The following is a 26,754-nucleotide window of genomic DNA, read 5'->3' on the forward strand; positions in this document are numbered from 1 at the left end:
GCTCCGAAGCTTGAGTTGTATCCATGCGGTTTATGTCATCCTTGTCCAGGGCTTATGCTCCGAAGCTTGAGTTGTATCCATGCGGGTTATGTCATCCTTGTCCAGGGCTTATGCTCCGAAGCTTGAGTTGTATCCATGCGGGTTATGTCATCCTTGTCCAGGGCAAGCCGCCGGCATCAACTTGTTGCGTTGTTCCGTGGTCATGCTGCCGCACTGGTGGAGACGCTCCAGCTTGCGACGAGGATGCCGCATTGGGACCTAAAGCTGACGACCTCAACTGGCTACGTTGTTCCGCGGTCATGCTGTCGAATTCGCGGAGGCACTCCAGATCCTGGTCTCGGATAAAGCGCTGGACCACGACAAAGCCAAATGCTTCAGCATTATAAGCCTCATCCTTCCTAAGTGTCGTCTCATCGTAAGTCCAGATGTTTTTGAACAAGGTAAAACCGAGATGACAGCCGTTTTGACCAGGCGGCGACGGATCGCTACGGCCCTGGCTTCGTCCATGTCCCATCCACCCTCCTCCCCACCAAGTCCAACAGCTCCCTATCCGCCACGATACCCTCAAACGCTTTCATCCTCTCCTCTGGATCCATCCCCACGAATTGTCCTAATCCGTATGGCGCTGCCGTCTCTTCTTCACCATTGCTACCATCGCCACTGCCACCTTCCGCCCCCTTGTCCTTCTTCAGTCTCACCAACACCACCTGCGCGGCAAACGCGTTCAACCCCGCCCTCCTTAGGAACAACTCCCACAAACTCTCTTCTTCTTTCAACACCGAGAAGTCTCCCCCTCCGTCATCACCAATATTCTCTTTCATGCCGCCGCCACCGCCGGCGAGCTCCGCCGACGTCTTTCCGTACACCTCCATAGTGCCGACGATCCAGCGCGCCAGGTCCGTCTCACTACCGGGCACATACACGATGGTGATGTGGCAGCGCGAGCTGGCAGCGAAGCCCTGGAGGGAGGCGAGGGCTTCGCAGTCACTGGCGTCGGGGAGGGTGGTGGCGATATCAAGAGATGCGCTGATGAGGACGATGAGGTGCTGGAGCTTGGCGGCGCGTTGAGCCAATTCGGCCTGGAAGCTTGCTGCAGCCGACTGTTGGCCAGGCAGGGGACGCTGTTTTATCCGCTGGAGGGTGGTGATGATGAGGCCGGTGGAGGGGGAGAGCAGAAGGTCAGGTTCGGTGATATGTGGGTTTGGCGTGCTGGTGGAGAGGGATTTGCTGAAATTGCGCTCGATGAGAGTGGCTCTGGGGTAGAGCTTTTGAATTGCATGAACCAACTCTCGACGCTGAATGAGAAGTGAGGAGGATATTATAAAAGGTTTCGGGGGCTGATCTTTAGTGATTGGGGGAGCTGGGATTGGCGTCGGAGTTTGAGTGTTTCCAGCTGCTTGCTCCATGGTATCTGGTATGGCAGCCTCATCTCTGTAGACTTCTTGCTCTTGCTTCTTGGCGGGATGTCGTAGCTCAGTCCTTTTCTCCACATTCATAGCTCCGCTGTTGATTTGCATGAACTGATCCAGTGAGCTAGATGTAGAGAACATCCCGCCAAGCATAAACCCATTCTCTACTCGATCAGTTTTGAGATCAGTATTCTCGTTCGTCTTCTGCCTCTTCTGATGTTGATGGATGATACTCTCTTTGGGCATCGGTACTGTTGGTGTTTTGACCGATTCTGCTTGGGGCTCTGCCATCTCAAGTTTCCTTTTCTGTAACAGCGAGGCGAAGTCATCTCCAGGCTCAAAACACCACGGTAGGATTTCTTCATCTTCATCCTCGGCCTTGTCAAGAATGCGCAGTCCATCCAGTTTCCAGGCCAAGGAGCCACTTTCAACAATATCCACATCTTCCTTTGATGCCGAGCTTCCTATCAATTGGTCCAAAGCCGCATCATATTGTATTCTTTCCGCCACGGCTGCCTTGTGAAGGTTTCTCGGAAAAGCCCACCAAGTCAACTCCCCATCTTGCTTCTTCGACTCAGGCCACCTGTGAGCAAGTTTGAGCTCTTCTTTGGCACAGCGGGAGAGAAGTCTGGCTTGCGCCTTTAGTTCAGTCGAAACTCCCTCTTTCTTCAGTGATGCCTTCAGGCCGAAAGCATGCCACGGCGCAACTGGGGCCTCGAAGTCCAGGCGTGGGACTTCAACACGCTTCGTAGTGTCCGCTTCCTGTAATTGTTCGTGTTCGGCCCTCCAGTCAGCCTTCTTCGCAATTGGCGCAATGTCTTCGAAGAAAGCATCGAAGTCATTCTCAGAGTCCAACACAGCATTTCCGTCTTCATACTGGGATGGAATCTCCATTGGGTTCGTGGTATGTTCCAAAATCTCTTCTGGAAACGAGACCGACTTCACCTTTTTTGCCGGCGACTGAAACGCTGGCGGAAATTTTGCAGGAGGCGTAAGCGGCACTTCAACCTTCATGTCCGCTGCGCGTCGCCTTGTCTTCAAAGAAAACTCCGGTGCGTCAACCTCAAGACCTTCAGCATCATCCCACAGCATTGGATCCTCGGTGTAATACTTGAGGCCCGGAACTTCGCTCTCCTCCAGCTTGTCTTTTTTCATTATCTCAGCTTCCAAAGCTTCGGCCTCAGCAGCTGTAGAGTTGGTGGTTCCAGAAAGTAGCTGGAGCTGCCCAGTAGGTGACGAGGAGGAAGGATCAGGGACGTGAGTGAACTCGGGGCTGAGTGGAAGTAGCGGTGGGGTGACGGGCTGAACCACCCTTCTTTTTTCTGGCGCTGAGTCTGGTATTTCCGGCTTGTCGGGCCGCATCATCACGGACTGGAGGTAAAGAAGTGTCTGCTTTTGAACGTCAATCCTGTCAGATGCAATCTTGTTGTGGAATTCCCCCGAGAAGTTGTGACATCGCGAAGGCCAGGTGAGCCCTTCGTCCTGCTCGTCATCCGTGTGCTCGAGAGGAAGCGTCACATTCTTCAGGCTGAAGAAGTCACGCTTCCTAAACCGAATTGAATCAAGTTCATGATCAGTTCTCAACAAAGGCGTCTCAACCTTCAGCTGCCGTGTCAGACGGGGGAGAGAGTGTGCTTCGGTCACTTGGGGAGGAAACGGAAGCGCTGACACTGACTTCAATACATGAGCCGCTGTAGAGTCTATCTCAAGACGCTCCGAGGTGCCCGGTGGCTGGGTGAGTTGGATTCCTGGACATCCGGAAGGATCGCTAAGCTCTTGAGCTAGGAAGATAGGTGCTTGCGGAAGATGTCGAGAGTCGAGAGGGTCGTCGCGTGTGTGGTCTCTGCAGATGTGGTGAAAGCGCGCGTATGCCAGGACAGACGCGTCCGGAGCGGGTGCCTGCTCACCCGGTCTCCGCGTCGTCACTGCGGCCATTGTAGTGCGGTGGCGTTGAGGTGTAGCAGACTGGACTTGAAGAGTTTGAGAATTTCAATGTGTACGCGACACGATGCGTCGCGTGAGGACCCTGCATGGCCATGCCGTCACCTGAGGCAGTCGCTCGATTTGCCCAGTCACCGGAACAGCGAGCCTTTCATGCGGATCTGGGAAGGTGCCTTGGACGACCACGACGAATCCGTCTCCGCAGACAGCATGCTGTTCCGTGAAAAGAACTTGCTCAGGATGCTGAGCAACCTCCTCCCTACGACGGCAGCGGGGCAGCAGGTGGCGACGAAGACGCGGGCTTTGGGACCATGTCACGCTCGCGCAGGCGGTAAGGCAACCAAGCTCAGGTCTGCCGCGAGGCGCAGCTCCAATGGCTCTTCTCTTAATCTCTCAGAGAACTCTTGTCTTAAGCAGAGGCTTTTTTTTTTCTCTTAATCCCTTCCTCGAAGACCGGATCAAAGTCCAGTCGTTCAACGAAAGCGGAGAAGGCAGATCGCCAACTCCTGGGTAAAAAAACTCTGAGCCCAGAGAAAACCCAGACTTGAATTGGGGCCTGCCAAGGCATTCAAGTCCTTTTCCACCAACCTCCTCGAACGCGCCAGTAAGGGAGTAGCACGAAGAAGAAAAGAAAAAAGAGAGGAAAGGTTGAGGGAGGGAGGGGTTTATATAGGCGGCAGGCATGGTAGAAGTCGCTAGAGCACCGGGACAGATTTGTGGGGCTCGCCCCAGGTCTCCAGGGCAACCTGGTGGTGAGGGTGGACTTGGTGGTCACAGGTGAGGGTGGGAGGGTGGGTGCCTGGCGCGACTTCCTGATTCGGTAGGCGGGGGTGACTTCACTCCGCGGGCAGGCACGATGGAAGTCGGTGGAACCGTGCGTCGCTCTCCCGAGCCGCGAAACAGCGAGACTGAAGCGTCGCATGCAAAGCCAACTGAGTATCCTGATATGACAGTAATCAACATTCTGATATTCGCTATTCTAATCCAAAATCATTCCCTGTACTTCCCGATGTCCAAAACCAGACTACACATGCACCGTAAGCAAGTTGGTATTGTATGCCGTCTCCATAGCCCTTTAATAACGCCCGCTAAACCGCTTCACCTGAAAAGAAAATGTAATGCTATGAATGCTTCATCATCGTGTCAAACAAAAGCACTTAATCGTTGTAGTTGACGATGCCGGAGCCGTCCTTGCTGACAGGCGGAAGTCCGTACTTGGCGTTAAGCTCCTCTTCCTGGGACTTGCCAGCTTCGGAGAAGTATGGGCGCTCAGCCTGGCAGCAGACGCGCACAGCGTGGCGGCGGTGAGGCGCGAACCCGTAAGAAGCGGAGTGGTTGGTGACGCGGTTGTCCCAGAAGGCGACGTCGTTCTTGTTCCACTGGAAGCGGACGTGTGCCTCTTGAGTGGTGGCGATGATCTCGTTGAGGTAAGAGATGATGTGGTCACTCTCGACCTTGGGGACGCCCTTGATCTTGGTGACGAAGCCAGGGTTGAAGAACAGAGACTTCCAGCCGGTCACGGGGTGGACGCGGATGAGCGGGTGCTCAGTGACGACGGGGTCACGGCGGACAGTACGGCCCATCTGGGTGGAGCCGTCGGCCTGGATCTGGGCCGAGTGGATCGCAGTCAAGCTCTCGAGGTACTTCTGCATGTACGGCGACATGGCATCGTAGGCAGCGTACTGAGAGGACCAGAGGGTGTCACCACCGCCACCGCGGCCGGGGCCAGTAAGAAGCTTCAGCATGGTGTAAGAGGGAGGCTGAACTTCGTATGTAACCTATGGATCAATTAGTAATGCTTCAAGACATGGGACTGATGTGAGATGTGCTTACATCAGAGTGCCAAAGGAAGGTAGGGGTGAACAGGGAGCGGAGGTCCTTAGCGCCCTCAGTAAAGACGACATGGACATCCTCCAGGCCCTCACGGCGCGGGACCGAGGTGGTGGCGTGCTTGTGCAGTTGACCGAAGTAAGCACCCAGCTCACGCTGAGCGTCAATGTCGAGGTCGTCTTGGTCGCGGAAGAAGACAACACCACGAACGGCAATGAGGCGGGCAAGGTCGTTCTTTTGGGCGTCGGTGAGCTGCGAGAGCTTGACGCCGTGGATCTCGGTGCCAATCTTAGGGTTGTAGTCGAAGACGTCCGTGGCGCCAGCGAGCAGGTTGCGGAAGTTGGGGTCACCCTTCAAGCCCTTGTCCTCGTAGTGGATGGGACCAAGAGCAGGCCACTTGATGTCCGGGAAACGGGGCTTAAGGTCATCGTACTCGTAGGTCTCGTGGGACTCGACGGGGACGTGGCCAGGTTCGTAGTTGAGAGTGGACGAAGACTTGGTCGGGACGGTCTTGAGAGTCTTGGGAGCGGGGGTGGCTACCTCAGTAGCCGTCGTCTCTTGGAGGTATGGTGCCATTGTGGACAAAGACGGGGCGTGTGGCTGAAGAGAAAGAGGCAAAGGCGGGTGGAGGACTTGGCAATGGAGTGTGATGGGGTTCTGGAAGACAGACGAGAGGAGCTGGACATATATAGGGCGGCAGACGGAGAGAGACAGATGGCACGGCCGGATGAAGCTGATACTGGGGATTCATCATCAGCGGTGCGTAACAGCTGGCAGGTGCAACCTGGGGCTGTGGTTGCGCGATCCGCCAGGGCCAGCACCTCATCATCACAAAGCCATACCCACATACGCTAACCGTGCACAGAGCACGTTTGATTACTGCATCAGGGCAAGAGTCACGGGGAAGGGCCGTGACGCATCATTCTTGCAGCGATGTCGTCGTTGCGGGAGGCTGCGACCAGCCGCGCGCTACCCCGGATCGGCGCGGGTCGAGGGAGGCCATTGGCAGCCGGACGGTGCCTGGCGAGGATGCGAGCAGCAGGTGGGCTCGCGATGCTGCGATCTTGGAGTCTGCGTGTGAGGCTCTCGATCTGCTGCAGGCCGGCGTTCGAGAAGCGCAGCGGAAGCGCGGGCGCTGGGCTGAGGTCCGGAGTGGGCCGCGCTTCCCCAGGTCGTGGCCGCCGAGTTCGGCCCAAAGAGGCAAACGAAAGCACGCAATCGATCTCAAAAATCACGAACGAACGTGCGGCCGAGCATCTTCGCCCGCGACCGCGGGCTGACGCCAGCAAAGCACCCGCCCGCCGCCAGCCTGAAACTTCCAAAGCCTTCCAAAGAGGCAACATGCTTCGTGTGATCCGCGCGAGCCCCTGGTCGGTTTCTGCCCTACGCCTACCCGGCGCCCCGGCCTGGCCGCGCACTGGCTGGACTTACTTAACCTGCTACATCCCCAGGCCGCGCACGACGACGCGACGGCCTCTGCGACATTCCGATCTACGAGCAAGACCATCGCACCGTCTCCCGCGCCTCCACGACGCGTCTACCCGGCAGTTACACCGCCCAACGCTATCTCGCCTGCCGTCATGCCCCGTCACAGCCCACTGGCCCGCGCATTCTCCCTGAAACTTCCTTCTCCAGCGTGGTCCATGTGGGGCAGCTGGCCTTGAGGCAAGGTAAACGCTCATCCTATCGAAGCCATCAGGCGCGGAGAGATGAAGACGCGTGGACGCCTTGTCCTCTGCGTCTCCCCTGAGGCCTTGTAACCACTGGCACGCCTCGCTCGCTGCATTCAGGGGAGATCGATCGTTCGAAGGACATGTGTCTTGCTCATGGCTATGTAACGGCATCGCTTCTGCAATCTCATCCGAGCAGCGGATGCCTCAGAGAGGTGGTTGCGTCTGCTTCATGTGTGAAACATCGATGGCGTCTTTCGAATGGCAGATGGCGGCATTGATGTGATACCGTCTTCCTGCATTGCCAAAACATACTCCGCAGCTGAGAAGCACGCAATGGGCCCTGGATGCAAGTAGGTGGGTGATGAGGCCCTTCGGCCTCCTCGCTTCCCGAACCTGTCTACCACCCGCCAAGTGACTTCGAGCCTGAGCAATGCTCATTATTACGATCGAATAGAAAGAGCGCCAGGTAAGAAGCATGATGGCCTGAGAATACGAACTCGGCACGTAAGGCTTATTGGCCTAGGGTTCATCTAAGACATGGAAGACAATACACTTTGAGGGATTCTCGTTCGACGTTGAATTGTGCTGACCAAAGATGTGCTATCTTCGGCTGTAGGGACTGATTTCGAGACCAAATGAGGCTCGAAAGCTCCCTGGACAGCTGCGGTAGAGATAGAGAGTCGACGACCGCAGTATCCTGAGAAGTGCATGGCGCCGCCGGGGAACAACTTTACGATAACTTGTCCTCTGGCAATGGGTTACTTCAATCTCCTACAATTAGCCGGCAGGTTGCGGTGAAATGCTGACAAGATCTCCGGTTGCTGAAATGCTAATTTGATTCCTTTTTGTCAACTCCACGCTTTCTCGAGTTCTCGCCTTGGGTGTGCCAATGCTAGTATCCGTCACAGCTCCATTTTCCCCTAGTTCGCGCCTCATCATACCACCCCGTACTGGTTCCTGTATGCCCCGTTGAAGTATAGAACGCCGCCCAAATCCCAGTCCAAACCCAAAATCGAAGCTGCTGACTTGAGCCCCCTCCTCATTACCACCCCCGTCCTCTTCGTCCTCCTCTGAACCCACCCTGACCGCCTCCGTAACCGCCATACTGACCTTGCGGACCACCTTGACCGCCGAAGCCGCCGCCCTGCTGGGCCTGCTGCGCCGCGGGGCCGGCGGGCGGACCGCCTTGCATGCCACCCATGCCCTGCATACCCTGCATAAATTGCTCGAAGCTCATCTGTGACGGATCCATCCCGGACGCCATCATGTGCTGGGCCATTTGCTGCATCATGTTCTCGTCCAAGCCAGGCATTCCGGGCATACCACCAGGCATACCTCCATTCTGCGGCTGCTGAGCGGCCTGTGGCTGCTGTGCTGCTGGGCCGGTGGGTGCGCCAGGGACGGGCGGAGCGGCGGATGGGGGCCCGCCGGGAGGCATGCCAGGCATGAGCGGCATGCCGCCGTTAAGCATCATCTCAAACTTGGCGGTCTCGGCCTTCTGGTCCTTGAGCGTGTTGGTCATGGTTTGCTGGCGCAAGCAGTAGGTCGTCCAGGTGAACTCGTCGAAGCCGTAGTTGAAATAGTCGGACTGGTCGGCGCCGGGAAGGCGCCAGGGCTTTTCGTGCTCGGCGAGATCTGTTATAAATTAGTCTCTGCACGTGCTGTCTTCGTACTGAAAAGTGCTCCTTACCGGCATCAACATCTAGGTCTGTTATGGGCTTGCCCACAGGATCGTAGATGGGGGTTGCGTTGACGTCGATGGTTGAGGTGCGGACTTCGGGATAGGCTGAGCCAGGCTTTGAAGGCGCTGAAGGAGCGGCGCTTCCAGCTTTGGTTCCAGTAGGTGGTATTTGTTGTCCTTTAGCAGCGTCTGCGGGTGCGGGCCGCGAGGGATCCGACTTGAAAGAAGTGTTGAAGCTTGCGCCGCGTTGGCTGTTGTTCTTGTCAATGGCACGCACTCGTCAAGCGGTAGTTTACCTTTACACGTACGAAGCTGGCTCTGGCGCTGCTGGCGCATCTTTGCTCTCTACAATGATCTCGATATCCTGATGCAGCAGCCCGCATTAGCATCCACGAAGCCTGGACTCGGCAATAGAGTGGGGAATGCGTACCGAGTCGCTGCTCTCATCCTCTTCCTCCTCTTCGCCTTCCTCGAGTGATTCGTCCATCTTCTCATCCTTTGTAGCCTCATCGCCGTTGGTGGGCTCGTCCTGCTTGACGGCCGGGGCGCTGTCGTCGCCGTAGAAATCGTCGTCCTCCTCCATGGAGAATGGTGTCAGTCTGTCCGGGTGTGGAGAAGAGTGGCCGTTCAAGGACGGGGCGCGATGTCTGCGGTTCTTCGAGGAGCGGTGCCCTGGTGGAGACGTGAGCTAGGCGGGCAGATGGGTTGAAGCTGCGGCGGGCGAGGTGGAGCTGTCGGCGCGCGAAGCTTGGACGCCGCAGCTTTTCGCGACAACGCCCGAGCAGCTGACAACAACACCAACATACTGCGTCCCTTTGCGCCATCGCCCTGTTGCCCTGCCCGCTCAGGTACTGCCGAACCCCTGCCAGCACCAGGTCTCGATCGTCTCCGTCCGCGACGCTTTCTGGCCATTTGGAGCAGCAACAATGTCGTTTGGAACAGGTCTGGGAAAGTCGGGCGGCTTGAGCATCAACACGGGCGGTAGCTCTTCGTTGTTGTAGGTTTGCGACATGGCTGCGCATCAATTGTGATATCTGCACGGCAGTCACTAACTTGCACCTTCCCACAGTGGCAGCTCGACCGGCACCAGCCAGCCCCAGAGCGGCGGCGGCGGCCTCTTTGGCGGCACCTCCTCGACTTCGCAACCCCAGAGCGGCGGTCTTTTCGGCTCCTCGACGAACAATGCTGCCCCGGCGACTCAAGGCAGCAGTCTCTTTGGGGGCGCCCTCAATAAGCCCGCCACGCCGGCGGCCACCACCACAGGCGGCCTTTTCGGCGGGGGCGCTGCAGCAGGGTCAACGCCCGCCTCGCAGCCTCAGCCTGGCTCCTCATTGTTCGGCGGCGCGTTAGGCCAGAACCAGCAGCAAGGCCAGCAGCAACAACAACAGCAGCAGCAGCAGCAGCAGCAGCCGAGTGGGGGTCTTTTCGGCAACACTGGCCAGGCAACGCAAACAGCCGCCCCGTCTTTGTTGTGCGTCCAGCGTCGTTCGTCGCACACACCCGGAATGCTTGGCTAACTTGTCACGCAGTGGAAGCAGTGCCGCGCAGACCCAAAACAAACCTTCTCTCTTCGGGAGCACTACAACCGCCACACAACCTCAGCAATCCTCGCTCTTCGGCGGCTCCGCCATGAACAACTCTCAACAGCCAGCGGGCGGCGGCATGTTTGGCGCCACCCAAAACAACGCCGGTGCACAAGGACCTGTTCCGGGCGTTCGCATCGACATCAGCCAGGTCCGCGGATCTACGCGCTTCTCGGATCTCCACGAAGATCTGCAAAGGCAAATCGAACAGATGGACTCGCTCATCCAGCAGCAAATCTCGCACCACGACCAGTGCCAGGCCTTCATTGACGGCCGCTTGAAGGAGAACATTTCATATCTGCCCAACGATGTCGAGTGGGTCAACGGCAAGTGCGAAGCTGTCGAGACCGCCCTGGACAACGATTCGCAGGCCATCGCCCAGCTCAAGCAAACGATCAAGAAGGACGTCGAGGACGCGCGCATCAGCTTCCGCGTGCTTGAGAACCTCAAGCTGCCCACCCAGTACCACTACGCCGGCTCCATGTGGAGCGCCGCTCCCGCTCCGGCTAAGTCGACTTCACAGGACGATGCCGCAGCTGACGAAGGCAACACCGACCTCGTTTCTTTCTTCGATGGTCAGACCGACAACATGGACAATACGCTCCAGTACCAGGCCCGTCTACTTACCGAGATCGAGCAGCACCTGCGTACCGTCGAGGCAAACGCGGGCCAGCAGAAGCAGGAACTTTTGGCGCGCCGGGGCGCTGGTACCGCTGAGGAGCACCATGAGAACAGGCTCAGGGAATTGGCTCTTCTGTTCCAGGAGATCCAGAAGGCCATCCTCAACGAGGCGCAGAATGTTGGGGATTGCAGGGAGAAGGTCATCGAGGCGACTATTGGTACTACGGGAATGGGAAGGTGATTGGCGGACTAGGGCGAGATACTCTGGAGTCTTTTGTTTGGAAACTAGGTGGCATGGGATGGCGTTTGTCAAAGAACAAGGTCCATTGGTTGAGGAAAGAGCTCTGTAAAAAGATACTCAAAGGCTAGGATGTGGCACATTTAATTCCCAGGAAGATGAAGAAAACGAGATATTGACCCGTCTTGCTTTCGACGACGATTCAAATTGCACCTTAACAGTAACCGTGCGGTATGCGCACCTACAAACCTCGCTTCCGTATTCTTCCAACTACATTTGCAGAGCCCAACATAGTTCCTTTGCCAGCATCGCCCATTACATCCGCTCAGGAGTGTCCGGTTACCGTCTTGGGCACGTACGGCTCTTCCAGGTACTTGATCTCCTCATCCGTCAACTCTTTTCCTTTGACCTTGACGGCCTCATCTAACCTCTCCACACTGCTGAACCCAACGATAGGAATAGTGCCCTTCTGCACTATCCACGCCAGGGCCACCTGCGACATGGCCCAATCCTTCTTCTTGGCCAGCTCCGCCACACGGCCGACGATCTGATGGTCGGCATCCGTCACAATATGGAACGGGTGATTCTTCATGGCCTTAGCACGGTCCGTCTCGGGCGTGTCCAGCGGCCGCGCGAGCACGCCGCGGAAGAGGGGCGACCAAGGGATCAGCCCGACGCCGCTTTCTTTGCAGAAGGGGTTCATCTCGCGCTCCTCCTCTCTACAGACCCGTCAGCAATCGGGGGAAGGATGTATGGGGAGGAATAAGCAATAGCGAGTGGCCTTACCTGTAGCACAAGCTGTAGTGGTTCTGCATGCTGATGAACTTGGTCCAACCGTGCCTCTCGGCGACGAACTGCATCTTGGCGAACTGGTAGGCCCACATGGAGCTGGCGCCGATGTAGCGCACCTTGCCGGCGCGGACGAGGTCATGCAGGGCCTCCATGGTCTCCTCGACGGGGACGGACGAGTCGAAGCGGTGGATCTGCAGCAGGTCGATGTAGGGCGTCTGCAGGCGCTCGAGGCTGGCGTCGACGGCGTTGAAGATGGCGGCGCGCGAGAGGCCGCCTTGGTTGACGTAGTCGCGCGTGTCGCGCGCCTGCGCGTACTTCATCGTGTTGACGGCAGGCGTCTCGCCCACGTAGCCGAAACATTTGGTCAGCAGCACGACCTTGCGCCGCGGGATCTGCGATTGCTTGAGGAAGCGCCCGATCAGCTCTTCGGAGACGCCGTTGGAATAGACGTTGGCCGTGTCCCAGGTGTTGAGCCCACGGTCGTAGCTGAAGGTATGGTTAGCTGACGACGGAAGTCTTGGACAAGGAGGGAACTGTACGCTGCCTGGAGGAGTTTGAAGACGGTAGTTTCGTCGTCGACGACCCACTGTTGCCAGTCCTTGTGGCCAATGGACATAGCACCTAGGATGGGAACTGAGACACGGAGGCCGGAGCTTCCGAGCTGCTTGTAAGTCACCTGCGTGGCATCGATGCTGGCTTGCAGCTCCTTAGGGATATCAGAGTTGGCCATGACGTTGACTTCTTTCTGGTGTTCTGGTAATTTGGGTTGGGACAGCAATGAGGAGAGGATTAACTGCGGTGAGGAGGGTAAGGAGAAGATGAGAGAATTGCATGATAGACATGATCTCGACGGCCTTTTGAACCCGCCAGACGGCTGTGTAACTGCCGCATCTCCGAGCCTAAAATCTGGGGTGATGATGTCGTGCGCGGATATAGCGGAGTTTAAGGTAAAGTCCAGTGATTGTGAATCGGGAAGACTTATACCATTTTATGCCACGGCATGGCATCGACCCGACAGCAAGTACCTTACCTAAGCACCCCCGCCCGTCCCCACAGGACTGTGCAACTGTTACCCAATCAGGAAAGTGGGCGCGGGCGGTCTGCAACCTTGCTCTGTCAAGCTGCGTCTTGTGCTAATCCCGCGCCAGTGAACAGCGAATCGTGGTTTGTTTCGGATGAATTTAGTCCCCTTCGATGTTCAAGTATTATAAGTCGTATACTGACTGCCCCATTCGCATGTAGATGTACAGCTAGGTCTCTGCGAGTATCCGACTGTGTTGCATGATCGTGTGATGGTGACGGCCGTGGAGAAATAGGATCAATAAATGAATGGAATCCAACATGAGAGCAATTGGTCAAGTAGCAGACGCATACGTGGTGACAATCGAGGAACAGTTTGCGGAAGGAGGAAACGTCTGTGCGCGATATTGGCTGGGTTTATGGAGGAGCGGAAGACAGGCTTTAAAGTGGCTTATTTCATTTCGCTCTAGCATGCTACTGGTGGGTGCTAATCAGATGAAGAGCATCTCGATACCTATCGGCCGAGGAAAGGAGCGGGTGTTGGAGGCCGGAGCGCCGGTCGCATCGCCACGTGCGGTGCGGCCGCGAGTCGAGACGGGACGGCAACCTAACGTCACCGTGCTGCTGCCTCTTTTCCTCCTCCAACAACCTCCCTCAGGCAACCATCCCGACCCCACATTGACGCGACTGAACCAGGACACCTGGCTCAGGAACACCCTCAACCAAATCCTTCCCGCGAACTTTTATGCACTCAGAGCTCTCCGACGTTATCACCAACGCGTCCACCAAATCCGTCGCGCCCGAATCCCCCGTTCCCTCCCAGCATGGCCTCGATTCTTCAGATCGCTTGCTCCCGCTCCGCTCTGGGAGTGCGGCGGGAGCAGACATCGGCGCTCCAGACGCGACGGACGATGCGCTCCCTGGTGCCGATGCGCGCGGCGAGCTTGACGCCGCCGACAACGCTCGGTTGAAGAAGCCCAGCCCGCCGCCTCGCAATCGCATCGCCGAGTACGAGAACGCGCTATCGCCCTCGCCTCAGAGGAAGCCGGAGGGCCCTATATTTGAAGTCATCAAGAAGAACCGCAAAGCTGGAGACAGAAGCTCGCCCGTGGCGAAGCTGCCAAATGGTGACTTGCCTCTTCCCGGCGCGTGCTCGACCCGCCACAACGACTGATTTCCTCCCAGAAATTCTGACTCACGCCCTATCCCACCTGCCACCGAACGATTTATCCGCAGTTGCACTAGTGTCGCATCGTTTCCATTCTCTCGTCACTACACCTCATGCCTGGAGAGTCGCATTTGCGCGTTACTTCCCTGGCCCTGACTCAATCACCATAGGTGCTGATTACGTGGCTGAGGATGACGACCAAGAAAACCTGCGCTCCGACAGAAGAGCATTCGCTAGGCTTACGACACTTGCATCATGGAGGAGCGAGTACATCCTGCGTACTCGACTTCTGCGGTCGCTTGGCCGGGGAAAGCCCATGGCACTGTCGACGCAATCGGCAAATTCCCGCTCTAACGCCCATCAGACGCCTCAAGCGATCATTATGTACAATTCACAGCTCTTCACGACGGTCAATCACCTGCATGCTACATTTGGCAGTGGATTCAACAAGCGTCTCCCTCTGTTCATCCATGGAGCCAACGATATCGGCATGGCGTCCAGTAGTGACCCAAGCGCTGGAAAGGCAGATGGATGGGGCCTCTCGGACCCTCAGCTCTTCCTCCAATTCTTCGAACGGTTCCCTGGCGAGGCACAATGGGGCCTCGGCACTGGCAATCTGGTCGGCAACCCCAATGTCATGGATGTGAGCCAGCCTTACGGCATGGTGCATGGTGAAGGTTCTCCTGGCGGGAGCATCTATCATCGCTCCACAGAGGAAATGCGCGGCCGTTTCTTGGCCCTATCCATGGAGCTCAGCTCGCCGGAGCTTGGCATCCCCCGGCTGCTTGTATCAACAGAGGCCATTTCGTCAGTGTGGATCGCGAAAACTGCTTCAGTTCCTACTCTCTCAGAAGGATTGATTGGCATGCTATGCGGCTCATCATCGGGCGTTGTCTCAGCCTACAGTCTCGGTACTAATGGCCTGCAGGACTCGCGCCTGGGCCGTGGTGAGCTTACGGCGCGCTGGGTTCTCAGTCCCGGTGTACCCATCATTGCCTTGGCAGTAGACGATGCCTACTCTCCTCAGCGTCAGGGTCAGAACCGTATCTGGTGCATAGCTCTCAACGCCCTAGGAGAATTGTTCTATTTGACTAAGTTCCCGAAACGTCCTGCCGTCCTTAAAGGCACGCGTATGGATGAGCCTACCCTGGAACGGCTTGCATGGGCAACCGGACGTACTGTCTATTGGAACATCGTGGAGCATAGCAGACGAGTTGCGCGTCCGGATCCCTACCGCGAGAGAACAGTGGATGGAAGCTATTCTCCCCGTTCCTCATGGAATGGCATGTGCCTAACTGAAGAGCAAATCAAGGCCGAGACCCAGGAGATCAATGCTTTCTTGAGGATGAAGCCAATCGACTTCCGTACTATGTGCGTTGGCTGGGACATGAGAAGAAGAATGGAAGTCGATTTTGCTGGAGACGATGGCAACAACGCTGGCGAGGCCGTCGTCGTGTTTGACTGCGGCCTGGAAGAAGACTCATTGGCTTCTGCGAAGCGGTTCACGCGCCTGAAGGTTCCTATGCAACCCGAGAACAAGCCTAAGCCCAAGGAGGTTACTGATATCGTCAACACCGCTCAGTCATCGCTCTTTGGCGGTACTGATGTTGCGTCTCTGCCACCTTCTACAACACGCCAACGCAAGTCCTCCGTTCTTTCCTCCAAGGCGGTGTCGCCTGAGCGTCACGATCTAGTGGAGGAATGGAGATGCTCCTTGCTCTCATTCAACGGTGCTAAGTCCGTAGAGGTGGCTACAACAACCCTAGACGCTTCCACGTATGCGACCATGACCGTGTCCGAGGATCCCATATTCGGTTTTTCTGGCTCTTCCACGGCATCATCTCCGTATGCGTCGCCATTTTCGGACCAAAGCCAAGCCGCAAGTCCTGCAGATGTCCCCGGCCAAAGAGCCAGGTTTGTTGCCGCTGGAACCAATACTGGGAGTGTCTTTGTGTGGGATATGCGTGCTGTGGTTGCGAAGTCCACGGATTTGGTCAACACCATTGAGCCCGTGCGAATCATTTACACGGATTCTCCCCAAATCTCATGCCTTGCAATGACCGGATTGTACCTTGTTCACGGTGGCAATGATGGCTTGGTCCAAGCATGGGACCCCTTGGCGTCCAGCATGCAGCCTATCCGGACTCTTAACTCTAGATTCTCATCCCGTGCCCGTCGCAGATTGGTCCAGGCGCAAGCTTCCCCACAAGGTGTTGGAATCAACTTGTTCGCTGCCGGAGCTATGTGTCTGGATCCAGATCCAACAGTTCTCCGAGGCATGGTATCTCTTGGTACTCATCTACGCTACTGGAGTTACAGTTCCAGCGCTGCAGATCAGTACAAGAGCAACAAGCGGCGTGTGCGACGTTCAGAACGAGGAAGCAACAGCGGAGGCATCGGGCCCAACTTCTCTGCCTCGGGACGATCGAAGATCAATGCCTTCATCCATTCTGAGAAGCACGAGATGGAAAGGGACGAAATCCAAAGACAACGTGAAGCTGATCGTCTGGCTGGTCGTTTCGGCGTCGATCTCCTCGACGATGAAGAGCAGGCTTTGGCGTATGCGACCATGCTGTCCCAAGAGGCGATTGCAGCCGAGGCCGAAAGGAATAAGCAGAGCGAAGCCAGTTCCGTCATCAGCGACACTCCCACCATTCCTGCGACCCTGACACCGTCGAGCAGCCCACCACAGAAGAATGATGATGAGCTTGACGCAGACATAGCTGAAGCCATTCGTTTGAGCTTGCAGGAGAATGAAGGATCGACTCCGGCTTTCGAAGAGGTCCCGGAAGCCCCAATTGACAATGGTTTTGATATTCCCATCAAGTATGCTAAAGGCCGCAAAGCATCACCGCCGGCTTCTTCGTCTCGTCAGACGCCATTTGCAGAACCGAACGAGGCTGGTGGTGCGGGATCGAGCAAGGACAAGGAGATGGATGATCTTGAATACGCGATACAGCTGAGTCTCGCCGAGGAGAGGAGCAGGGCTGAACAATTCGGAGAAGACGAAAATGGCAACGCCGAAGTGGAGGCCGATGAGTTCCCTGCCCTGGCTCCAGTCTCAGGTGCGAAGGGTAAGCGTAGGGCCTGGTGATCATGGCACCGGGCATGATTCGACGGTCAAGTTGGCGTGTAACGTCCAATGACGTGATGGTGGAAATGCCAATGGTTGTTGGCATTCATGTTCGGTTTCGGCACGATACCTTCGCAACTGCTAGGATTTGGTCTGCTTTCGGTACATAGACTTATTTGCTTTCTTCTTCGAATTTTATGGTTTTGCGATAGTGCAGCACGCCCAATCGAGTCGAACTGAGTGAAAGACAAAAGTGTAGAAGAGCAGATTATTAATTCAAGGCCAACAGGCGGAGCATAGCCCTGGCAACAGGCAGAAAAGTCGCTGGCAGGGATGCCTCACCGCCTGGTCCTGGACCCTGTCGGCGCGGTTCAACGCCACTGCAATAAAGCCCGCCGATCGCGTCCAACAACTTTCCCCCCTCCTCATCAAGGAGCATTGCCGCCGCCAGAGTCGTTTCCCTTCCAGCGCTCTCTCCCTCGACATCCGACCGTCTCTTCCGCCTCTCTACCGTTCACGGAAATTCCTCGATCGACAACAATGAGCTCGACCACCACGACCACGGCGGCGGCGCCCGCCGCCATCACCGCCGACAACATCCTCCGCCTGTTTGGCAGCGACGTCAACACCGACGTGATCGGCGGGGGCGCGCGCCAGGCGTCGTCGGGCAATGGCGACAGCGACCTGGCCGGCTACGACGAGGAGCAGATCCGCCTGATGGACGAGATGTGCATCGTGCTCGACGAGAACGACGTGCCCATCGGCAGCGCGTCCAAGAAAGTTTGTACGTGACAGGTCCTGCCCTCAACAATGCTCTCAGTCCCTCTCTCTCGCAATCCCCTCCCATCGGCCGCCCGCCATCCTTTATCGAGTAGAAGACGGAAGAGAACAAAGAAATGGCATGACTGACGCGGGGGTGTGTTATGACCAGGCCACCTCATGGAAAACATCAACCGCGGGCTGCTCCACCGCGCCTTCAGCGTGTTCCTGTTCGACGCGGACAACCGGCTGCTGCTGCAGCAGCGGGCGACGGAGAAGATCACGTTCCCGGACATGTGGACCAACACGTGCTGCTCGCACCCGCTGGGCGTGCCGACGGAGACGGGGTCCGACCTGCCGACGTCGGTCGCGGGGGCCAAGCGCGCGGCGCAGCGCAAGCTGGGCCACGAGCTGGGCATCCCCGCCGACCAGGTGCCCGTCGGCGAGTTCGACTTCCTCACCCGCATCCACTACCTCGCGCCCAGCGACGGCAAGTGGGGCGAGCACGAGATCGACTACATCCTGTTCATCCGCCCGAAGAAGGGCGTCACGCTGGATGTGAATGTGAACGAGGTGCGGGACACGCGCTACGTGTCGCCGGAGGAGCTGAGGGCCATGTTTGAGGATAAGAGCTTGAAGTTCACGCCGTGGTTCAAGCTCATCTGCGAGAGCATGCTGTTTGACTGGTGGAAGCACTTGGACGGCGGCCTGGAGAAGTTCAAGGAGGAGAGCATCAGGCGGATGTAAGTGGGGGAAGAAGGTCGTGGTGGTTGACGAACCGCGTGCTGCTGGTTCGGATGGACGGAGTGGGGAAGACGACCAGCGTTCGATCGTTGGTCGTGGGCATTTTGCATGCATCGGTGTCGTAGTGATATACCCGGTACACCACCTTTGGGTTCGCATTTGATCAACACACATGTTGTGGTTTGGGTATATGCATCGCGCGGTGGGGGTGGTGTACTGATTTGCCTACAAGAAATAAGGGCTGGGCATTGATTGGAATAGACTTCGTTTAACTTATATTTACTAATACTCATTTGATACACTTTTTCGCTACTCCGTCCACATACGCCTACTCCCCATAATCACCAGCTCAGATTACAACACCGCAGCCCACGCAATCCGCTACGCACCAGTCACCCAACGCTCTCACCCTGAACATCCCTTCAAACCCTCCCAATGCTCGCCAAGTCCCCCTCAAAACTCCTCTTCCCAGCCGACCCAACTGTCAAATACTTTGCCCCCGCAAACCCGTCCGTCACCCCCGGCACCGCGTTCTCGACGAAGTTGTGATACCGCGCCGGCCCCAGCTCCCTGGCCCACCCACCCGTCCTCTTGCGCACCGCACCGTACTCGTCTTGCTCGCTCTTTCCCTCCCTCCCCGCCGCTCGTCCTTCAAACCTCCCAACCAACACCTCCTCGTCCAAAGTCCCCACGTGCACCTCGATCACGCCCGGCGCGTCAGACGTCTGCCACGTCAGGCTCGAGCCGCAGGTGGCGCAGAAGCCGCGGACGGCTTTGGGCGAGGAGCGGTAGAGACGATAGGTCGGGAGGTCGGGAGCAGGGGATGGGGAGGGTGGGGAGGATGGGGTGACGTTGACGGTCAGGGAGGAAGGGGTGACGTTGGCGGCGGGCAGCTCGATGAGTTGGGGGAGGAGGGAGCCGGTGGTTTTGCGGCATTGGGTGCATTGGCATGTTGCGTTCTGCGGGTTGGGGGGTTAGTTGGGGGGTGGGAGGGGGCGCTTGCTGGAAGGGTTGGGGAGCTGATGAGGGCGGATGGTTGGCGGTGGTGGCGGTGGAGAGAGGTAGGGGTCTAGTGCAGTGGTGGCTGGGATTGTTGGAGTAGTGGGAAGAGGGACGGAAAGAGGGAAAGCGAGGAAAAAGCAAGTGGAAGCGGTCTGGATGTGAGGATAGCGACGAAGGAACGGAAGGACCAGAATGATGCAGGGCTATCGTGTCTCTTCCATGCACCGATCTCTTCTCGCCCGGGACTGTAGTGTTCATCTCGACAGAAAAGCGGGGAGGATTAATCCAGACTTACGTGGGATGGAGGCCACTCTGCGTCGGGGGGAAAGTGGATGGTGTAGCGGATGGCGCCGCAAAGGCAGCCGCCGGCGATGGACTCTGGTCTAGATGCCGACGTCATGGCGAAGAAAGGTCAAAACTGGACCGCGGGGACGGGTGGTTCGCGCGTTGGAGCGCGGTGATTGGCCAAGCTTGGGGAAAGTGTATTCGAGAGGTCTGGAGGGTCTTTGGAATTATTGCGATGGCGGGGACGCGAGGACGCCCGGTGGTGATCGCTCGGGCGGAATTGAAGCTCTGTCCCCCGCACTTTGACGCCGGCAGCAGCGGGGTTGTTCTGGCCTTGCACAACGCGGCTTCACGCGCGCCAAGACGATGACGTACGTATCAGAAAGCGACGACGGCTTCCAGTGGGCGCATCTCCGAGCCATCGGCGAGCACGTCTGTCGGCTTCGGCCATACGATGAAGCCTAGTGGCTCGGGCGAACGAAGCGCGCAAGGGAAAACGCAGGCATGGGACCGGCGGGTGGCGACGGCGACGGTGACGGTGTGCGTGCGATCTCGGCTCGGCTGCATCCAGGTCCACCGACTATGTTGTTCTTTGTTGCTGCGTGCCATTATTAGTGGAGCCCAGACAAGGCGCTGGAGCTTGAGCAAAAGAAGGCTGCTCGCGGCAAGCGCAGCCGGGGCGGGCGAGACGGCGGGCGGGCGAGCCTGGGCGGGTGGAGCATCGTGGTAGTGTCGGGGTGGTGTCGGGGTCGCGGTTAGGGTCAGGGTCAGCGCAACGGCGCTAGGATCGGGGCACGGGGACGGCGGCGCTCTGGGCTGCCCGCATGGTCAACCGCAATGCTTCTTCACCTCTTCTCCGAGCCAGCGCTGCGAGCTCCCGCGCGACGATCGTGGCCCGCCAATCCTGACGGCTCCGATCCTGGCCCGGCGCGTTTCTAAGCGAGTGGCCCGCCGCCTGCGACATGAAAATCACCAGGCGCAATAGTAAAGACCGCCGACGCCCGCTGGCCACGCCGCTGCCTTTCTCCTGACCGCCAGCCGCAATTGCCCACCATGGCCGACCCCCAAGCGGTACGGGCCAGCCCTGCTCTGCTCCCGGACCCCAGTGCTGACCCGGACTAGAAAGACAATCTCGCCCGCATCAGAGACAACCAGCGCCGCTCCCGCGCCCGCCGGAAAGAGTACCTCCAGGAACTCGAGTCCAAGTACCGGTCCTGCGAGCAGATGGGCGTCCAGGCGTCGGCCGAAATCCAGGCTGCCGCAAAGCGCGTGCTTGACGAGAACCGCCGGCTGCGGGCTCTGCTGCGCCACATGGGCGTGTCCGACGCCGACATTGACGGCTTCAACGACCCCAGCCTCGCTGCGCCTTCCCCGAGTGCTGCAGATGCCCTGGACACGGTGCTCCGCGCCCCTCGCCCGTGCCAGCCTGGCTCGGCCAGGAGTAGCTGTGAGAGCAGCAGAAGCCCGGCTTCCCAAGGCCCCACCACGACGCCGCTGTCGGCCGCCGGCTTGGAACCACCTGCTCCACCGCCGCCCCCGCAAATCCAACCCTCTCCGCGCTCTTACTCCAGCGCAACCAGCATAAGCTCGACCTTCAGTACGCCTGCCGCCGCCGAATCACCCGTGGTTCCGATCTCCTCTGCACAACCATTCCCCATCAACACTCTGACAGACCCTCCAAGTGCGTACGATCCGTCGTACAATGCTTACTACGGCGCTCCCAACCTGGGCAACTGGACATGGCCTGCCGGTACTGACATGCCTCATGACCCTGCCCAGCACATGCCCAATTCATCGTCATGCCTTCAGGCCGCCGACATCATCCGGCGCATGCGAAGCGACATTGGTCCCGAATTGGAGCAAGACATGGGATGCACCGGCCAAGGCCAAGACTGCAAAATCGACAACACTGTCGTGTTCGACCTTGTCGACAAGTACTCGATGCAGGGCTTATGACAACCAATCTCGGTGCCTGCAAGTTGAGGGTCTAGGGGATATGAACAGCAACGACACGTCCACGTTAACTGCTCCTCTCGTCAACTAAAACCATCTGCGAGCAATGGTAACACGCCCATGCCTTGCTCGCGTACCGTCCGAGCCGTTACCAGAGGCGGAACGGACGACCAGCCAGCTCTTCAACCACCGAGAAAGGCCAATGCCAGGCAATCATCGGCTTGAGCACACAAAAGCTTACCTTCCACGCCATTCCAATCTTTGAGAAACGCTGCAGCTTCTTTGTATGCAGATTGTATCAATGGGACGATGTGTTACACAACCCCACCTGAAAGACGACGGCGTTGGGAGGCCGCTGTTCTTCGGACAAAGAACGACTGACCACCACGCTCATCCCGATCCCCATCTCACCATCTTGGGCCCGTCCCGCAATACTGCTTCCATTAATGACATGTCGCTGGCTACATGGAATACGTAGCACTTCCAGATTGCGAAGTAAGGAGATAGGGTTGCTGATTGATCTTCTCTCGTCATTACTACTTGTGGCAGGCTCACACTTGAGCAGTTTTACTCGCTCAAACAAATGTTAGTTGCTTTGTTGTACTCGCACTGATATTGCAAGTCCTGTCTTTGTCGACCGATTTGTGTTGCTGTCCATTTCCGGCCTTTGCATGCGGTCTCCTCTTCATAAGACTTGGGAGAAAGAAGGACTGTATAATGAAATGGTTTCAACCTTCTCTACTGTTTCATCCCGGCGAACCCCTCGACCTTCACTGCTGTGACTAGACACAAAGTCGCGAACATCATGCCCCCGAAGAAGAACCAGAAAAACGGAAAGCCACCGTCTGTTCCGAACAAGAAACCCGCATCCAAATCTACCTCGGACCCCAATGCAAAGGCCGGCTCTGCTGCAATTCAGCCAAGTGCATCTGGGCAGGGCCCTGCTGTGAAGCCTCCGAATGCTCAGAAAGAGTCGAATCATGACGCAGCCTCTCAAGAATTGGTCACCGACGCCTGCAAGTCTTATCGCGCCTCATTGCGGGTACTCGAAGAAAAGAAAGAGCGTGAACTGGAAGCCTTCCTTCTCCAGAGGTTCGAGTTCGCCGGCAAGACAGGTCAGGCGGAGCCTAGCAACTTAAGTCTTGCTATCTTGTCTGTCACCGAGGCGATCAGTCGGAAGGGACCAGTCAAATTCGCCGTCTACAATACCACGCAACTTAACGCCAAATCCCAGCACCCTGCTCTGACGTTCGATATCTACCGTCCCGAGTGTCCTATATACATTCCATACGTCAGTTACGGGCTGAAACACCCAAGGGAAGGAGATAAACTTAGTTTTACTGGATTCGACCCGGACAAAGGCCATCTTCTCCTGGCGACAGCTCATCTTGTGCGAAACGACTCGGCTCATGTCAAAATCTATGATAGCGCCCCGGCCTTTCTACTTCGTTTCCATAACAAAATCAGAGAATGGGTGAAAGACACCTTGAGTCCACAATGGCCGGGGCCGCGCCGAAAAATCTCGCAATGGAGCTTCGAATGGGTTCCGGTTGCGTCCCAGGTCAGCCAAACAGCTTGCGGCATACACGTCGTTCTCAATGCCTGGATGCTCGCCATGGGCCTCGAACCGAGTCGAAGGCTGCCGCAACGGAGCCGTGCCGATATGGTGAAGCGCTACGACCATGCTATGCGCCTCATCAGTTGCGCGGCGCACGGTTTCGCAGACTCCGACACCATTTTGGCTTTCCTCCGCTGCTGGGGGTTCCTCGCGGATCCGTCGAGTGAGCCACCGGAAGAACGAAGGTTTGATAACACGGTTCGGTTCAACGACGACCTCCAAATGGTGCAGGAGTTTCGCCGAAGCAGGGAAATGAGTATAGACAGAATAGGTGCCGGAATTGAGGCCACCATTGCCAAACGTTATTCAAGCGTCGGGCCGGGTCCAAAACAGTCTCCGCACCCGAATGACCCTCTAGATTCGGATAAGAGTTTGGGGTCGAGTGAGGCGGGCGAGTTTGCTGATTCAAGCAAAGCTCTTGATTCAAGCGACTCTCATGATTCATGCGAGTCTCATCATTCAAGCAACTCTCCTGATTCCAGCCAGTCTCATCATTCCAGCGAGTCTCGTGATTCCAGCGAGTCTCGTGATTCCAGCGAGTCTCGTGATTCCAGCGAGTCTCGTGATTCCAGCGAGTCTCGTGATTCCAGCGAGTCTCGTGGTTCAAGCGAGTCTCGTGGTTCAAGCAGCTCTCATGGTTCAAGCAGCTCTCATGGTTCAAGCAGCTCTCATGGTTCAAGCAGCTCTCATGGTTCAAGCGACTCTGACGATTCCAGCAAACCAGATGAGCCGAGATCAGAGGAACAGAGAGAATCTGACGATTCCAGCAAACCAGATGAGCCGGAATCAGAGGAACAGAGAGAATCTGACAGCACATGGACTCTTGCATTTTGGCCCCCGATGGCGGAGAAATACCCATGCAGGTTTTTGTCGATGCGCTTGAAAGCTCTCAGCAAGATAAAACGGAAGCGGGATGAGGACAACTTGCAATATAACGACAACTTGCAATTTGAGCATCCGATTTCCCAGAAAATGATGTGGGCTTGCATAGCATCAGTCACGGAGGCTATAAGCTTGAACGGCTACCAGCCCCAGACTTATCTCTCTCCACAGTTCGCCGGTGGCGATTTGGAAGACCGTGAATTCACACCGAAGAGCTTCGGTATGACCGAGATTGAGCAGAAAAAGGCACAGGAGGCAATTAAGGAAAAGATGAGGAAACAACGGATAGGGAAGAAGCTCTTTTCATTCTACAAAGACGAACAGCTGCAAGATGCACAAGACGGGTGTGCGGTCGATGCTCTGCGCGCCCAAGAGCCCATCTTTATCCCGCTCGACTGGCGCCACCTCATTTATGCCACCGCGCGAGACGTTGAGGCCACCGACCCGGTCCCGGAGATAACGCACTACTGGATGGAAGGCCTGGGTGGTTCCGGTCTTCCAATTGGTCAAGAAAAACGAGATCTCGAAGCCGGCTCGGAAAGGGTGCTTAAACGCATCAACTGGTGGGGAAGGAACGTCGTCTTCGAACACACCTGGCAACCTATCACGCCGGTCGACCCCAACCTCGTCCTATCACCGATCCAAGAGCGAGAAGTATCAACACTACACCTCCTTCTCACCGCGTGGACGCTCGCTCTCGGCTTCCGGCCGCCTTCGACCGTCGTTCTCACCAAAGAACACAGCAGCCATTACAGGGACATCAAGACCCTGTTCAATCTGGCCTCGTGCGGCTTCGCCGACGCCGCCACCATCTTCGCCGCCCTCCGCTGCGTCGGCTGGATCTCCGACGCCGTCGTGCCCCCCGCGCCCCCGGAGAGCGTACGCTTCGACCAAACAGCCCTCATGCAGGACTCCGAGATCCAGAAGGCCCATTACAACCGGCTCTGGGCCTTCCTGCACAACTCTAGGCCGGGGTACCTCCACAATCTGGCCATCGGAACTCCGGCGGCGCGGAGGGAACATGCCGCGAAGGTGAACGCCAGGGAGCGTTTGGAGGAGAAGTTTGAGAGCGATTATGGCCAGGAGTGTCCGGACGACTGGCCCGAGGACTTGGAGCAGAGCCAGATGGCAGATGATCTGCTCAAGGTTCGCGCGGCCCGCGGGGCCGAGGCGGAGGAGCAGAAAAAGGTGGAGGACTTGCAACTCCGGCAGACTCAAGCGGACGAGGCGGTGCGAAAGCTGCTGTGTCTTCGCGCCGGCGGCAGCGACGACGGCATCGACGACGACGGCAGCGGCGGCGACAAGAAGGCGTTCCCCGAGAGCAAGGCCGCCACCATCAACGCGGAAGATCAGAGGGTCGGCTACTGGGACGCCATCCTGATCCAGGAGGAGCTGCGCACCACCGAAGAAAAGCTGGAGGAGGCCCGGTGGGCGTTTGCGGACGCCCTGGCGCGCAACCAGGGCGTCGTCTTCGACGATGACGCGGTGGCGTACGAGCGGCTTCCCAGGGGCGATGCGCGGAAGTCCGCCCAACAAGAACTCGGAAAGCTCGAGTGGGGCTGGAGTTATAGTTATGTGGAGGGGGAGAAGCTGGAGGGGGAAGACAACGGGAAGAAGAGGCCGTGGGAGGCGTATGAGGAGGAGACTCGGCTGGTTGTCGATGTGGACAGCGAGGTTTACGGTCAGCTGAAGGTGAGGGCGGACCGTGGAGGAAGGGGATTGCACACGGTATGATGATCCCACCCTATTTCTATTTTTTTACCTTTTCGGTTTGTCTTGGATCGTTGAGACGCGGTTTGCTGACTTTGAGTCTGTGGGGATCGAATAGGAGGAAGCAGTCGTCCTGGCGAAGCTGTTCAAGAATCCGCCCGAGGAACCGCGGGCCGGGAATGAGAAGAGGAGGATGGTGGATGCGGCGGAGTGGCACTTCAGATTGGAGGCGAAGAAGAGGAGGATGGAGCTGGGGCAATCAACCCTTCAGCCGTCAACCCTTCAGTCGAAAGCGACCAGTCCTAGCAGTACTCGTGGCTCTTCTGGACATGCTCGTGGCTCGCCGGGAAGTAGTCGTGGCTCTCCGGGACGTGGCCGTGGCTCTCCGGGAAGTAGTCGTGGTTCTCCCGGACGTGGTCGTGGTTCTCCGGGACGTGGCTGTGGAGGATCTTTGGGCAGTGGACGCTCCCAGAACAATGCAGGTCCTTCGAACCAAGGGAATTGGGACAGCTTCAGCACTGGCGGCCCCGGCCCGAGCCATTCTAACTCTTAGGGCCGGGGTCGTGGATCCTCGGGTCGCGGAGGCTGGTTAAAAAAAAAAAAAAAAAAAAAAGCAAGGGAATTCGTCGATGGAAAAGGACATGGTTTTATCCAAAAAGTGGACTCATGGCTTTTCGGCTAGTCCAAAAAAGATTGAGCTTCCGACATGGATGTTTTCTTTGGGTTTCTTTTCTTGCTCTTCCTTGCTTTTGTAGGCGTTTGGGTTACTTGT

General features: G+C 57.3%; 9 protein-coding genes across 9 annotated transcripts; 5 read left to right on the plus strand and 4 right to left on the minus strand.

Moving 5' to 3' along the window:
* Positions 1-485: 485 nt before the first annotated feature.
* On the minus strand, positions 486-3,344 carry SLS55_008592 (uncharacterized protein; the record flags this gene model as incomplete). Its single annotated transcript, XM_066780000.1, has 2 exons — positions 486-3,014; positions 3,336-3,344. 2 exons carry the CDS (start codon positions 3,342-3,344, stop codon positions 486-488), a joined length of 2,538 nt encoding a protein of 845 aa, XP_066629229.1.
* Positions 3,345-4,507: 1,163 nt separating this feature from the next.
* Positions 4,508-5,756, minus strand: SLS55_008593 (uncharacterized protein; the record flags this gene model as incomplete). Its single annotated transcript, XM_066780001.1, has 2 exons — positions 4,508-5,128; positions 5,184-5,756. 2 exons carry the CDS (start codon positions 5,754-5,756, stop codon positions 4,508-4,510), a joined length of 1,194 nt encoding a protein of 397 aa, XP_066629230.1.
* A 2,139-nt stretch (positions 5,757-7,895) lies between these two features.
* Positions 7,896-9,117, minus strand: FIP1 (Cleavage polyadenylation factor subunit fip1; the record flags this gene model as incomplete). Its single annotated transcript, XM_066780002.1, has 4 exons — positions 7,896-8,488; positions 8,544-8,785; positions 8,843-8,898; positions 8,965-9,117. 4 exons carry the CDS (start codon positions 9,115-9,117, stop codon positions 7,896-7,898), a joined length of 1,044 nt encoding a protein of 347 aa, XP_066629231.1.
* Positions 9,118-9,460: 343 nt separating this feature from the next.
* SLS55_008595 (uncharacterized protein) lies at positions 9,461-10,979 on the plus strand (the record flags this gene model as incomplete). Its single annotated transcript, XM_066780003.1, has 3 exons — positions 9,461-9,531; positions 9,604-10,005; positions 10,064-10,979. The coding sequence occupies 3 exons, from the start codon at positions 9,461-9,463 to the stop codon at positions 10,977-10,979; spliced, it is 1,389 nt and encodes a 462-aa protein (XP_066629232.1).
* Positions 10,980-11,301: 322 nt separating this feature from the next.
* On the minus strand, positions 11,302-12,498 carry SLS55_008596 (uncharacterized protein; the record flags this gene model as incomplete). The annotated part of the gene is made up of 3 exons (XM_066780004.1): positions 11,302-11,695; positions 11,763-12,254; positions 12,308-12,498. 3 exons carry the CDS (start codon positions 12,496-12,498, stop codon positions 11,302-11,304), a joined length of 1,077 nt encoding a protein of 358 aa, XP_066629233.1.
* Positions 12,499-13,533: 1,035 nt separating this feature from the next.
* SLS55_008597 (uncharacterized protein) lies at positions 13,534-17,050 on the plus strand (the record flags this gene model as incomplete). Its single annotated transcript, XM_066780005.1, has 2 exons — positions 13,534-13,915; positions 14,127-17,050. 2 exons carry the CDS (start codon positions 13,534-13,536, stop codon positions 17,048-17,050), a joined length of 3,306 nt encoding a protein of 1,101 aa, XP_066629234.1.
* Positions 17,051-17,569: 519 nt separating this feature from the next.
* On the plus strand, positions 17,570-18,535 carry IDI1 (isopentenyl-diphosphate delta-isomerase idi1; the record flags this gene model as incomplete). Its single annotated transcript, XM_066780006.1, has 2 exons — positions 17,570-17,813; positions 17,961-18,535. The coding sequence occupies 2 exons, from the start codon at positions 17,570-17,572 to the stop codon at positions 18,533-18,535; spliced, it is 819 nt and encodes a 272-aa protein (XP_066629235.1).
* A 2,337-nt stretch (positions 18,536-20,872) lies between these two features.
* SLS55_008599 (uncharacterized protein) lies at positions 20,873-21,775 on the plus strand (the record flags this gene model as incomplete). Its single annotated transcript, XM_066780007.1, has 2 exons — positions 20,873-20,890; positions 20,942-21,775. 2 exons carry the CDS (start codon positions 20,873-20,875, stop codon positions 21,773-21,775), a joined length of 852 nt encoding a protein of 283 aa, XP_066629236.1.
* Positions 21,776-22,443: 668 nt separating this feature from the next.
* SLS55_008600 (uncharacterized protein) lies at positions 22,444-26,006 on the plus strand (the record flags this gene model as incomplete). Its single annotated transcript, XM_066780008.1, has 2 exons — positions 22,444-22,448; positions 22,559-26,006. 2 exons carry the CDS (start codon positions 22,444-22,446, stop codon positions 26,004-26,006), a joined length of 3,453 nt encoding a protein of 1,150 aa, XP_066629237.1.
* Between the last annotated feature and the right edge of the window lie 748 nt (positions 26,007-26,754).

This window comes from Diplodia seriata (assembly GCF_021436955.1).
Source record: "Diplodia seriata strain FDS-637 chromosome Unknown scaffold_9, whole genome shotgun sequence".
Lineage (NCBI taxonomy): Eukaryota > Fungi > Ascomycota > Dothideomycetes > Botryosphaeriales > Botryosphaeriaceae > Diplodia > Diplodia seriata.